The 15002-nt window shown below is 39.5% G+C and overlaps 1 protein-coding gene across 1 annotated transcript in view; it reads left to right on the top strand.

Moving 5' to 3' along the window:
- COL4A6 (collagen type IV alpha 6 chain) overlaps positions 1 to 15002 on the top strand; it is a 130967-nt gene that overhangs the window by 83983 nt on the left and 31982 nt on the right. Inside the window, exons 6-14 of the mRNA XM_083797341.1 lie at positions 1821 to 1865; positions 7272 to 7388; positions 9068 to 9136; positions 10561 to 10596; positions 11017 to 11079; positions 11651 to 11686; positions 11830 to 11871; positions 12740 to 12832; positions 13860 to 13913. Of these exons, the coding sequence (XP_083653467.1) occupies positions 1821 to 1865; positions 7272 to 7388; positions 9068 to 9136; positions 10561 to 10596; positions 11017 to 11079; positions 11651 to 11686; positions 11830 to 11871; positions 12740 to 12832; positions 13860 to 13913 (555 nt within the window). The remainder of the gene's footprint in view (positions 1 to 1820; positions 1866 to 7271; positions 7389 to 9067; positions 9137 to 10560; positions 10597 to 11016; positions 11080 to 11650; positions 11687 to 11829; positions 11872 to 12739; positions 12833 to 13859; positions 13914 to 15002) is intronic.

Below are 15002 nucleotides of genomic sequence, written 5' to 3'. Positions count from 1 at the left end.
AAGCAAAGGAAATGGCTACTGAATGGAACCTGTAACTCAGTTTTGCAGATGAAAAGCTATTTGTAACAGAAATAATATGATAAACTATGTCATATTAAATAGAATAACCCAGCATAAGATGTAGGTGTCAATGAATGCAGTGCCCAAGAATGGGCACAATAGCAAATGTAGAATGTTTAAAAGCCCTGAGGGTTTGTTCTGCTGTTTCTTCTTAGGAAGTATCAAAGGAGGAGTTCAGAGCTAGGCAGAAGAGTCAATGGAATTACGAACAAATACTTTCAGTAATAAAAAGTGGATACGTGTAGGTAGTTTACCTTAAGGGAAGTTTACATTACGCCCCAGACGTGTTTGCATCATAAGTTTGGGGTTGCATGCTAAGGATTCATTTTATCCCACCACAAAGGCCAATGCAGAGCATGTGCTCCCACCACATAGCCCATAGCCTAACAGAGGGTATGCAGTGGGTTGTATGATGGGGATGTCTGATATTGTCTGATGCGAGGGCTGGGATGAGATTTCTATTCTCATGCCTATGTGATTGGACAAAAGACATGTTTCAAGGACAATAGTTTGAAAACTTAAGACAGAAGTTCTGTATGCTGTTCCTTTTTTCTAAAATCTGAAGGAAGTCTGGGACATCAGGATAAGGGCTTGTGTTCTTGGACTGTCCAGAACATCTTACCAGTCTACTGATGCAAGGTGCTCAAGTTATGTGTGCACATAAGAAGTTAGATAGTTTAGGAACCAGGACCAGCAGAGCAGAGCTTGTTTTGCCAGCTGCTGGTAGGTGAGATAGCTAGATGAAAACTAGATCACTTGTGCTTCAATGTGCTGCAGTTACACTCTCCTTTTGCTTAATATTAGTCAGCATGTTGTAGTTCTGGTCACCCTTTCTCATCAGACAAAGAACCATGTAAACTGAAAATGATGACAATGAAAGTCATTGCCTCAGTGTTGCATTGATCTGAAAGGCAAAGGAGGATTCAAAACAATGGGTGCTGATATGAGTGAGCATTTTCACAATTCTAGCAGGTAACACTGAAATCAATAAACCCACTTTTTGGAAAAGACAGAAACCCAGAGCTGGAACTAGCCTCTAACAGTTGGAACCAATTACCTTGCACTGAAATAATCCCTTAACTACTCCAGAACTTCTGTTTCTATCCATTGAAATGGATGCATGTGCAGTACCAACATGCAGTAGGATTCTACCTCCCTCTCCTTCATGGAAGCAATGTACTTTACCTTTCCAAACCAAGAACAGTTTAGGCTGGATATTGTGCTCACATAGCTTGTTCTGCTAGGATTTGGAGCAGAGCAGTAGAACCAATTAAGTGGAATTCACTTACAACTTAGATGGGGTGGTCTAAAAGTAATACAATGATCTGCATATCTCTAGGTGGTGGTACCAAAATATAGACCAAAAAAAAAAAAAAAAACAACGGTAAGACCTGTTGAAACTCTTGGAAGATCAAGCGTTACACTGGGAGTTAAATTTATACTGGATTGTTTATTTTTCTGGCATCTTATTTTCCTCAGATGTGCAGTAGGAGATTATATTTTTCCTTTAAATTGCCTGATTAAGACATTCCTGAAACACTCGTTTGACATCCAGTCAAGCTCAGATGCTCAGTGACCCGTGCAGTCAGAGAAAATCCATATGAGATAGTTTGTTCCTCTTGGTGTTGATAGCTGAAGTCCATGACTGAAAACGTTGGAGTGAAAAGTATCTTGTCAGTAACTGAGATATACTGAAATATATAGTCCAGTGACCAGAAATTGAAAAAGAGAAAAATAACATGTATTCTTTTTTTCTTCAGGGCTCAATGGGAGTTCCAGGATTTCAAGGAATCAACGGGATCCCAGTGAGTTTTCGTATGTAAATATAAGTCACCAGAATGTTAGTCACAACCAAAAGCACAATGATAGTGTCTTAGCACATGCACAATATATCTTGTAAAGGTCTTGCTTCTCTCTGGAAGGAAATACCAATTCTTCAAACATTGTAATGATGGAGGCTCTAGCTTCTCTGCTGAAAAAAAAGTAATCCTACAGCCTAACTTCAATCTTTCTTACCATAGTTTAAACCTGATAGTTCTTATCTTACTCATCATGGTCACAGGGGGCAGATTGTTCCATTTTTCCCTCTAATAGTCTTCTTGTATGTGGTAAGTGTTATCATGTCTCCCTTCATCTTCCTTTCCTATGATGTGAACCAAAACAATGATTAGAGCTGAGGCCCTCCAGAGAATCCTTGCTTCCCGACTAGGTGCTAGTTCTCTCTCAAACCTAAGACAGAAAAGAGGTAATTTACTGTATTTGGCATGTGATAGGAGTAGGTAACTCTTTTCCCTGACCATCAAGAATATTTTGTTTGTTTTGAACTTGAACATTATAACGACAATTGCTTCCTACTTCATAACAAAATTAGGTGCCTAGGGTATCTTGACCAGCTGTCTTTTGCTTTGTTTTTCACTGGTGATTCTTGCAAAGATGTGTTTTAGAGACACTTTGCCTCAGGGAAGTTTTAGCTGGGCCAGCTTTAGAAGTTGCCCCAAACTTCATTGCTTTCTCAGTACTATTTAGTTCATTTTTCTCCTTCTGGTATTGAATTATTTTTCCTTTTTTGATGACATTTTTCCATCTTCCATATACCTGTGCCTTCTGACTACACTCATGTTTTTCATTCCCATCTTCCTTACTTCCTCAGCTGGCCAAGAGCTTCAACAGAGTGGAGCTGTGTTTCCTGACTTCCTATCAAAAACTGAATTGTTTTGATAGATTGGCTGAAAATGCACACTTGGCCCTGTAAATGAGCTTGCTCGATTCCAGTTCCTTCCTGGCCTCTGTCCTTCTCTCCCCCTCTGCTCATCCTTGCCTGTTTTCTCTCCTGCTCCACTCCCTTGCTGCTATTTTTTCTTTTCCCACCAGCCAACTAACTTTCTAGCTCTGAAGAGAACAAGCTGTTCCCATAATACTTAATTTAATTGAACACAATGTGGGAACATGCTGTTCTCTGGGTATTTTTTCAGATGAGGCTCTGGAGAAAGGGGATTCCCAACAATGAGGGGAGGAGAGAAATAGGGCAACAACCATTGCCAGGTAGTTGGCAGCAGCAGGCATTCCAAGAAGAGAGAAAGGTAGATGAGAGGATTCAAAGCCTCCAGCATATCCCAATCTACATTGTCTGATATACAATCTTCTGCAGGTGGGTGAATGGGAAAGAGGTACATTTTGCTGCTCGTGAACAGCAAAATGCTCTCCCTACGGCTCTTCTGTGTCACAACTGCAGGACAGAAAAAGGGTGAAGGGAAACTAATGCATATTGTTTACCTTCTAGCCATTGAGACAAATATTTCCATTCAGGACGAAAGTAGCAAATACCACTGCTTGAAAAAATATTTACATATATAGTTGCACTTCAGGATAGGGAGTAGCTTAGGTTTGTTGTGAAATGTATATGAACATACGCACCTTACATAGTTGTGCGAAATGCAAAGGGACAGAGAGCATAGGTGTGCTGATACATTTAAGAGAGAATTGAAAATAAGTCACTATCTTTGCACAAGAATTAACATCCCAACATGAAGAGAGTGTCTTTGGAGTATGCAGGTATGTTAGCGTGGGCAGGTATGTTTTAGTCAAGGCCAAAAGGCTGCAAGGCTGTGATTCAGAGGGGAATCCCGCTGCTGACCTTAGGGGAAGTGGTGTTCCACAGAGTTCCCTTGGGGAATGCTGGTGGCAAGTAAATCCTGTTGTTGCAGCTGGACTGACTAATCCCTTTAACTTAGTAAATACAGCAGCAGCATGTGTTTATCGCTAGCCCTTCTGTGTCACACTGCAGAGGAAACCCTCAAATCCTTGGCCCTGCTTGGGAAGTTTATTTTTTCCCATAGGACAGGATTCAAGGACAACCTCTAGCAAGGGCTGAAACTGGAGCTGGGAGATGCACATAGCTTTTCATGAGCAACCCAGAGGTTTCTAGAAGAAAATATTTCTATGAGGAAAGAGCTCTTGTCTGCACAATGAAAGTTAGAGCTACGTGAAAAGGCAAAGCTCTTTATTTTGTGTCCCTCCTAGAGGAAGTGCAAGCACTTGGCAATGGCTGTAAGAGGCCACTTCACCGTAGCAATCTATGAACCCGCTTATTCAACTAGTTTTGTGTTCACCCTTGATTGCATTTGTTTCCCTGTTTTTAAATATTTGTTGAGCTCTCCTGTTGGGATGTCCTTTGTGCTAAGCCTGTTTGATTTAGAAAAGAGGCTGCCTGGGATCACAGCGGTAGTGTATGTGAGAGTCAGATAAAGCAAGAGCCTAGATGAACAATTCAAGTTTCCTTATCTGGCTCCCGGGGAATGTCTCCTTTTGTGAGAACAGAGAGCACAAGTGATCTCTCCATCCTGTTTTTTAGCTCAGGTTTGTAAGCTAGTCACCCTGCCATGTCATAAGTGAAAGTCTTCTGCTGTAGTCAGTTGAAGTGCTTGAGCTGAATTAACGCGTCTGACACAGGAATAAGAGGAAGTGAGAACAAGTGAATAGAGTGAAACTGTTAGAACTAATAGAGTGAAACTATTAACCACTGGTTTTCAGACCAAAACAGCTCTTTTAATCAGAGTTTTAAATTCCCGTCGAAAAGCTTCATTTAAGCCAGATTCCTATGATTCTCAAGGAAGCTGGTCGTGAGTGCTCAGGTAAGACTCTTAAAACAAACCATCATGAATTCTGATTGCACTTTAGCCAGAAGGTAGGAAATTGTATATTATTTTTCTAAAGCAAGAGAGACGGGGGGGGGCGGGAGATGATGCTTTGGCTCAGGACCAGAGACACAGATGCTATGGGATTAAGTGGCAGGGCCACAGATGTATTTAATACACATAAACAATCACTGTCAGTACAGTTTATATCCCCTTTGTGAGCCCTCCTCACATACTAAGGGGATACCAAAACCCTTTGGGCCCTAAGAGACTGTGTTGTGCCAAGATTTAAGAGATTGTTCCCAAGACGTGAGGCCTACCAGCCAGCTGCCTGCCACAGCTGGCTCCTGGCCCACCCTGGAGGCTCAGCAGCTTGGTTCTTCATCTGTTTGAGGGACAGATGTTGGGGGTTCAGCTTTGCTAAACCCAGCAGCTGGCCACCTTATGTTGTAAGCAGATACATGTGCTCTTCTCACACAGCTTTTGTGTTGTTGATGCTGTAAACAATGAGAAAGGCCTCATCAAAATTGACCACTGGCCTTCCTCTGCAGTCACGGCCTGTCCCATCAGAGGCTTGCTGCTCTTGGCTATGACGTGCTGTATGGATGGAGGGGAAGGTGGGTTGCCATTGACTTATCCAGTTTTGGGAACCAAAATTGGTGCTTCAGCCTTCTCCTGTTGCTAGACTGGAGCCTGGCAAGTCCTCTGCTTGCACACCACAAGTGGGTGCTTTCAAGAACAGACTTTAATCATCAGGGCTCTTGGTACTATATACCCAGTGATGCCTGATGCTCATGTTTTGGGATGACTTCATTCCATGTCCTAAGGCTGTGTTTAATCTCACATTTGTACTTGTCTGGGTGAACTGCCTCGATCCTGCAGCGGAGATACACATTGCAGTGGTTCAGCTCGCACCTTGTGGACTGACAGGGTGCAGATCTGGGCTCTCTCCTCTTCTCTCCATTTTGTTGGCACAAATCACCATGCGGTTGCCAGATGCACTGGACCAAGGAACTCATCTGGCTGAAAATTAACACTTAAGAAACAGAACAGTTATTTTTCTTCTGTGTTGTTTTCTTGCTCTGACTTACCTTCTGTGCCTGTGCTTATGCTGGCACAATGAAAGGGTAGGCGTGAGCAGCCAGGAGTGGGCAATGGCCCTTCTAGCAGCAGCTGAGACTGGTGAGCAGTTTGAGCATTTACATAAATACAGTCCAAGTGGCTCTGCATCCTTGGGAATGGCACTTGGCTACTGTGTGCTCCCAGCTTCTCATCCGTAAAATGAAGATTACAGCATTCATTTTTGCAAGGCATTTTAAAATCCTTAGACAAAAGGCTTTACATTACTCCAAAGTTCTCACTGAGTTTGGTGAGAGGATATATTATTGGCTTGGACTGGAAGACCTTTAGTAACACAAATCTGATTTGTTTTAAGCGTCTGGCATGAAGGATTGTTAATGTTCTGTTTTATCCCCATTTTATCCGTGTTTATTTTTTACTTTCCTACTATGAGTCATAACTTCTTTAACGCTGTGTCTTAGGGATGAACCTTTGGGATCAAACACAAGTACTTTGGGGATGATTCAAGATCAGGGTGTACAAAAGGGAGGGAGAGAACTGTTGGTTACTGGTACTCTCTCCCTAAGTTTCATTTTTCCTCTTGCCACAAAACATTGTCTTTGAGTGCCGCAGAGCTCATTTCTGTGAAAAGATGGATAGAATAAAGAGATAGTCGATACCTGAGCAGTAAGACTGACAGTTTTGCCTTTCTTTATTATGTCTATGCAAACCCACAGGATACTGAAGAAAAAGTAGTTAAAGGCTCTGATTTTTCTCTCCTTTGCAGCAGTATAGTGTTGAGTCAAATTAATAGAGGCATAGCAGAGCAAAATTGTGTGAAATCAGAATTAGGTACAATTCTTTCTTATTAATTGACCATTACATATACTTTCTTTTAAAGACTGCTAGTTTTATTAGGTTTTTGTCCTGGTTGCTTTGCCTAAGGTTTTAAGTGTAATATAACGAGAAAAGCTGTTGTGCTTGAATGGTGTGATGCTAGAGCTGGAACATCTGTTGAACTATTAAAAGAAAGAATCCACAGTGCAGAGGAAGAGAAGCCACTGAAACTTAAGCAGATTAGAATTATAAATGCTCAGTATTGTCGAACCTGCCTTTTCCCCTTGTTTTTACATGAGCAACTCCCACTCCTGGTGTCAGGTGCACCCTTGTGTGCTGTGCTGAGCTGTGTCACACCATGTATTTCAGACTGCTAGGGGACCAGTATTGCACTTTCAGGACCTACTCATGCACAAGTTATGTACTTCAGAAAATTATCCCTTGGAGGAAAAGATAATTAAATGAAACCAGCCAGTGTTCTAGGATTTAAGCTTTTGGGAGGATAAACAATGCTGGCTGAATAAGCTAGTTCAACTGCAGTCTACCATACACTGAACTTGAGTGGGAGTTGTCTATTTCCTTTGTTTTATGTTGCCATTTGGAAGATATCAGTTTTCTGGGGGGCAGTATTACTAATAAAATGCCTCCTGTCAGTCATTTTCTCTTTTTCCCTTTACACAGGGTCACCCTGGCCAGTCTGGACCCAGAGGTCTGCCTGGCCTTGATGGCTGCAATGGTACCATTGGGAGTCCTGGTCTTTCTGGAACAGATGGATTTCCTGGCATTCCTGGGCTGCCGGTACGTCCCAAGGCAACTATAGCATTTGTAGTCACTAAGCTAGGGTTTGCTTTTCTGGAAAAGTGACTCCCGATTTCTTAAGAAGAACCCTCATTTCATTAGCATTGTTGGAGCTCAGTGTCATTTTCTTATTGGAATTCCACTCTGATTGACTGTCTAAATGTTAACTTCTGAAGATAAAATAAAGATCCTGTGACAACGTGATCACACAAGTTATACTGTTGCAACTGGCAACGTTCAAGCTGACTCATAAGAGACCATGATAAAGCTTCTAAGAACCATAAAGTGGCAAATATCTTGCACTTGGCAAGTTTCAAGTTAGTGGATGCTGATTCAGAAAAGGAAGATACCACGTGTTCAGGTCTATGCATCAAATATTGGATACCTTCCTTCAGGTGTTAAGACAGCTAAAAGCTTTGGTATCACTGAGTGTCAGTAGGATTTACTTTCCTAAGGTATGTATTTTACTTTTGAAAACAATTCCCTACCAATTTTGAGTTTGATTTAGTCTGCACTGGACAGGCTATTTATCTGGACTCCCATCTTACACATAGTGACGCTTGTAAGGGCAACATCTTCCCATTTGCCTTACCGGATGAATTGTCTTTGGAGAAATACCTATGTGGAAGTGGAGGTAGCCGGTTCACATTCTATGCCCTGTTTAAGTGTGTAGGATTAGTTCTAAGAACTCCACTCTTACATATTTAGGGGGAATTATACTGTTTATATATACATACAAACATATGGAGTTAGTTTCGAAATGTAACCAGAAACTAATTGGTGTGATATTCAAGTATTTGACAAATATTTGAATATTTGTTCACATTCAAAGCCTAATCTTAGAAGCCCAAGTTATGTGACTAATCTTACCAGCAGTGGAGCTCCTTTGCATTTACACAGGAAGAAGAAGAAGAAAATACATCTGCCAGAAATAAGTATTGCCATTTATTTCAGTTTTTCTAAGCTATGCTAAAAAAATCTTTACATGTCGTCCAGACATAGAGTGCATATAATGTTGAAAATACACAAAGCAACAAGAACAAGTTAAAGTATGGTTTTCTAAAGTAACTGATTTACTCATACCTACTGGTCAAAATTCTCTTTTGTAATGCTTGTAGGATTATATTTTTGGCAAAGAAAGCTGCTTGGATCAGCTCACCCTCTCAAATTAAAGTGGCAATTAAATGAAATCATCTCAGATAAATTGAATGTGATGATCAAGATTAAAATAAATTGGGTAAATCTAGAATTATAACAGTCACTTCTGCAGAGATTCATGAGATTTACCATTTTTTTTCTTATTGTTTCTAAATAAATATGGTGATTTACAGTGCTGCACAAGAGACATGTATATGAACAGGAGGGTTACAGTATGTCAAACAAATTCAAATAGGATATTAAAAGTTGTCAAAGGCCTAAAATAAAAGGAAAATCTAATATAAACAGGAATATAGCAGAGAAAATGTTTGCAGAACATTGTTTTTCTAAAGCCCCAGGAAGTCTTAAGTTCTCCTAATACCACAGCTTCTTTGACACAACTGCATTGCTACTTTTGCAGTTCACTGGAGCCAGGAGTTTGCCCTGCTCAGAATACTGAATATAATTTCTTTCAAAACCAAAACTGTAACTTTTTTTTTTTTTTCCCCAGAAATTTACTTTTGACATTCATTTTTTAACAGGGTCGTCCTGGCCCAAAAGGTCTTAAAGGAGAACCTGTTTTTGCTCAAGGCAGCCTTAAAGGAATGAAGGTAAGATTTGTCATGGCAGAAGATGCAATGTGAGAAACACTTTGATGTCCTAGAGTTTGCAGGGCTGATGGTGCAGTTTATATTGCTCATGATGTTAGACGTGGGTATCCTAGGTATGTCTGAAGGCAGAGCTGTGAAAAAGGCCTCTAATTACTTAATGACAGCACTGAATGCTCTCAGAACTTGGAATTGCTTGATCTTTGCAACACAAACATATCTTGTTCCTCCCACGTGGGGATGCTGGGACATTGCACATACTGTTAGTGTTCAGAGCAGTTGCTGGTCCTTCAGCTGTCTCTGGACAGCTATCACTATTCCTTGCTGGCCTCAAACCGAAGATATGAGGAATTTCTTGTAAGCTTATCCTGACTCATGTGAGAGAGCATATTTTTTTTAGATGCCAAACTTTCCTGTAACTAGCGTCCTCACATGTGCCAAGTCTGTTGAAAAAACAACCCAGGAGATTCATGGGTGCATGTTAAGATTTCTACCATAAAATCCCCATTGACTCCCAGTGTTTTTTACTGGGAGATAGTAGTAAGTAACCAGTTATACTCTGAGTTTAAATACATGGATATCATATCCCACTTGTAGTCCATCATTTACCACTATGAAGTCAGGATTTTATTCTCTCTGTTTAATAAAGACCTCTCCCTAAAATGTCTGTATCATGTCTGTAATTTTATTTCCTATGCAGAGAATACAAATTATGGATAGATGGTATCAGTTTATTGTTCAGAACAGTAATAGGTTCTTTGACTATACTCATGTGAAAAATTTAGTTCTTTGTTGCCTTGAAACATACACTCACTGACTTACACTGGTTTTGATTTTTGCTGGAAGGACTAGGCTTGGAAAACACTATAAAGGATTCTGTGCCTCTTGTGGTACATTCAGCAGCCTCATGATTCATTAAATGTTGAAAATATTAAGATTATTTTTTTCTGTCATGTAAGGCCTAACCCCTCACACTGATTTTTTTGGTCGAAATTATCAACTTTTCTAAAATTCTACCCACGCATATACACCCGTCCATTTGTAAAAGTTAAATACATCCTTATTTATTAACCTTTGTTTGTGGAAAATAAAGATAATTTGAAATAATAATACATTTTATACTGTTTTTGTAAGGAAAGATTTTGTATGTGTGTTTTCCAGTGTTTTTATGATGAATACAAGTTTTTAATGCCACTTTAGCTTCTCTCGCTACCCGTAAATAAAACGGTTGTCATTTCTCCAGAGATTTGGAACCTCTCCATTGCCCAATTTAAATATGGAAGCACAGGTGTCAAAATGTTTTCCCATGTGCACTTGATCTAATATTAACAAAAACCAAATATTTCTATTTATACAAAACTTAATGCCCTGACTAGTTTGTTGCAATAATATAGTGGCATTTTTATTAATGCATTTATTATTTTTAGGGAGAAAATGGTCTTCCTGGATTGGATGGAATTTCTGTAAGTTATTTAATTTGGAGGATAATTATTTTAAAAAATATTATAGTAAGCAAGTATTTCTTCTTGTATTGATTCTCAAGAACACTTTTCAAATTAATGGGACATGTATTTGCATGATACCAATTGCATGAATAACTACAGTTTTCTAATGGTATGCTTCGGTCCACATTACGTTAGAGGAAGTCAGATTTTTGCAATTATCTGTTCTATTTTTCCCTTTTAAAATCAAACTCCCTTCTACCATTTAACTCTTAACTTTGACTTTCAAAAAATATACTAATATGAAATAGGTTATTATAGAAATTAAATGAACCTACATAATTAGGGGATATTGCTTCATGTTTTCAGAGACAGTGTTTGGTTGGGGTTTGATGGGATAATTACTACACGTTCTATATTTCTCCTGTGTTCTTCTTATAGGGCCCAAAAGGTTTTCCAGGTCCAACAGGTTCTGCAGGCCCTATAGGATTACCAGGTTTGCAAGTAAGAGACCCTGACTGTCGCACTTCTTGACAGAACAGTTCAAGATGTTGGCAGTTTTTCATCTTTACCTATATTTGTCTCATGACAATGAGCAAAAGCATTTGTGCATCTAGAAGTACTAAGCACATTTTTCAGGTGTGGAATACTTAAACTGTTTAAACTAGTCACAATTTCTCCTCTGGAGCAGTGTTCAGAGCAGCAGTCATGAATGAGAGCTCCAACAAAGCCCTAGAGCACCATCTACAATCAGTACTCGATACTATTCTGAGCGCTTCCTCGTCTCAGGACTTGAGGGAATATGCTGACCTCTGCATGTTTGGAGCCTTTGTCATCATGAAATGTGCTGAAAAGTCACTTTTTCAAGATACTAGAAGAGAGTTTTATTAGGGCAGAGGTAAAAGCAAACTAAAAGTTTGTTGCTTTAAATTAAGGTTTGTTTTTAATTAACCATAGTGCCAAGGGGCTATGCTGTCTATCATAGATGTGAAGACTAGAAGATTACAACATTGCTCTCATTGTGTGCATCCTACTTAAGTCAAAAAAATAAAATCTTAATCTTTTTCACGTTTAGGGTCCAGTGGGTCCCCCTGGGCCACCAGGTCCAAAAGTAAGTACCTGCTCTTTCTGTTGTCTTTTCACACCTGATTGTTAGCTTTTTTGTCATTCCTGTGGGCCTAGATGGTAATGCTAGTAATGCTGTTTTGCTGCTGTTTTGCTTTTCACTCATTATTGGTTTTTTTTCTGCCATAGGGTAATATGGGATTAGGCTTTCAAGGAGAGAAAGGAGAAAAGGTAAGTGAAACTTTTTCAGTTATGGAAAGAGTGTGAAGCAATACTCCAGTGTTCCATCATAGCTTTAATCTCTAGAAGGTGGCTAGATTACAGCAATTTCTTCTTTTCCTTTTTCTTCTTTTGGACTGAGTGACAGTCCAAATACTGAAGAACCTTGCTGGTTGCTGATCTGTTTTTACACGGAAAAAAAGGATGAGAGCTTTGCCTGGGTGAAGGGGGGAAGAAAATCTCATTTCAGTGCAGAGTTTTCATGGCTATCAAGATATGAGGTCTTCCTTAAACAACTTCCAAATCTGTCCTTCAGTTTATATGGACCCTTACCTCTTGTATTGAATTTTTCTACAGACTTTATTCTCTTTGGATTGCATAACATTCATTAGGTCAACTGATGTGTAATTTGCAGTCTTACTATCCTAAATAGGCATCCTGCGGTCTGTGTGAGGATTTATGCTGGCATAATGCAGCTTCTCGGAGTTCTCAGTCTGGGGCTTGATTCTGCTACTGTTAAAATGAGTTCTCAGCATGCTACATTTCTAGTTGTTTCTTGCCTTCCTCTCATATTGCTCTTCAAAGTGTGTCTGGAGCCTTTTTATTTTTCTGTTGATTTTAAAGCTGAGCCTTGTTTTTTTCTTTTTTAATCTTTCAGTGTTTTATATCCACAGCTCCTGTGAAACAAGTTTAATGTTTTGTTCATCTTAATTTTCAGTCTGACTTTTGGCTTCCATGACCAAACTCCTGTGCCAGCATTAAGGCACACGGTTGTTATGTATGAGGGATAAAATTGGAGTGGCCTTTTTTTTCAGAAACAACTTTCACTGGAAATTAAACAAGCTCTGCTTATGTTAATAGCTTCCTCTTTTGCTTACAGGGCGACGTAGGACTACCTGGCCCTCCAGGTCCCCCACCATCCACTGGAATACTAGAATTCATGGGATTCCCCAAAGGGAAGCAAGGAGAAAAGGTCTGTAAATACAATTTACTATTCCTGCCCATGCTATGAAAAAAATACCACAGTGAGGGCTGTTATATTGCCAAATCATACTCATTTTATGCACTAGTTTAATCTGTCAGATGGCTATTGAATAAAAATGTTGTTAGCTCAGAGCAGTGTGGAGCACTGGAGAATCCATACCTCTCAGAAAGAAAAATCTTAAAGCTATTTAAAGGTTTCCATCATTAATCCTAAATGAATGAACTGTACTTTCTTTGTGTTGGACCTGTGAAATGTGAAACTGTCAACACAAGTGGAAAAAAAAATCTTTTGGGAAAAGAAATAAAAAGCTCCAGGTCTCTTGCTTTCCCTGTGATGCACAATACTTTGAAATAATCGCGTATATTTTGTTATCCAGGCATTTACTAAGATGCATATTTAGATCATCAGTGTATCTACAGAAGCTGTATGGATCTTGAGTTAAAGATTCTGTTCACACGTAGAATTTACATATGCTGAATTAGTGTAGGACATACACAGGCTGGTTTGGGAGCCAAGCCTGAGTTTGCCGAGTCTCTGCATAAGTCATGGTGCACACTGTCTTACTTGGTGGGGTTGCATTAGCATGAGGTGATGCTCAGACAAGTGCAGTTTATTTGGCTTGCTCTTGAATTTGTAAGCAGGATTGTGAAGACATTATTCTGTCTCATTATGTGCTATTTTGCTGCTTTCTATGAAGTACTATGAATGTTTGAAGTCCCTAGGCGACAATCTGAGATGCTTCTGGTTTGCCTTCTAGCAGTGGAGGAAAGGAGAACAATAGTTCCAAAGCAGTGGTCTGTGTAGCCATGGGAAGTGGTCACAGACAATCTGCTGCATGCATCAGTACGCTGCTGAGAGACTATATTTGGCAAATGATGACACAAATCAAGCCTCCTTGCTGCCAAATAAGTTACAAAGCCTCGCTTTAGGAGTCAGGAGTATGATGGGTGGGTTGGGGTAAGTCTTGCTTTCATGGGTTCAGTGGTTTATTATGTTTACCTCTTCCCCGTTTCAGGGTGAGCCAGGCCTTCAAGGATTGCCTGGAGAAAAAGGATTGCCTGGCCTGCCGGTAAGAGCAGAGGAGAGTTTTTAATTTTTGCCTAATATGGGTTAGATGGTTCAGAAGCCTCTGCATAGCTCATAAAATCTCTACAGGAGTTTCAAGGCACCAGAGAACTTTGAAAATGTGATACAAATGTCCACAGGATTTTTGAAGAGTGTAACTGTAATCTGATCAGTCTTTGTCCTGGAAATATGAAGAAGACAGTGTTGTACTGCTAGAGATTGAATAAATTTTCATTTCATTTGCAAGAGGAAATTTGCAAGTAGACATAACCTTTACATGGCCGCTTGATGGCAATGTTCCTTGATGTCCCACAGAGCTAGATATATTTTAAAAATCCTATTTATTTTTAATTACGTTTAAACATACTTTTTGTTACTTTAAAGTTGTAAAGCACATATGCATATCTTTATTTCTGACTGTTTGTCTCTCTCTCTATATATATATGTATATCCAGTTTTTAAATGGCCTGTTAAGCATTAGTGCTCATAAACTCAGGAATGTGTAGTATCTTCCCTGTATGAATTTACAACAACAATTTATCTCTGGATTCCAGAGAGCTATTTCCCAGCTTATAACCTACTGTAAACACAGGTTCTTTAGATAAGTTTGGGGAATAAATATTTTATGGAAGTTCTGACCAAAAAGATAAATTGTTTGCCAGTTTCCAGTTTTTCCAACCTACAGCTGTTCTCGGTATAATGGTGTGCAAAAAAAAAAAAAAAAAAAAACACATTCATGAAGCACAGTTTGTTATTAGCCTTTCTGGACATGTTCCATTATGTGCATGTTTAGCTTAATGCATCACAAGAGACCCATTGAAGCTGATGGGGTTGAACATATGTGTGAACTTAACCACAAGCATAAGATATTTCATGATTGAAGCCTGAAAATTGCCTAACTACTGTAACTTGCTGAAATTAAATCCTGGTGTTCCATCTCTGGATTTGATACTTTTTGCTGAGTGGGAAAGCCACCAAACAGTTCCAAATGTTGAGCGTGAAAATGCTATTTTTATGTCATTCGGAGGCTTTAGAAGTGAAAAAGTATGCTCTGAGCACTGCCTTGAGGTACTGCTGTTAAGAAATAAGATTT

The sequence above is a fragment of the Anser anser genome, assembly GCF_964211835.1.
Source record: "Anser anser genome assembly, chromosome: 13".
Lineage (NCBI taxonomy): Eukaryota > Metazoa > Chordata > Aves > Anseriformes > Anatidae > Anser > Anser anser.
The sequence above is the reverse complement of the archived record's forward strand: the minus strand, read 5'-3'. Positions and strand labels throughout refer to the sequence as shown.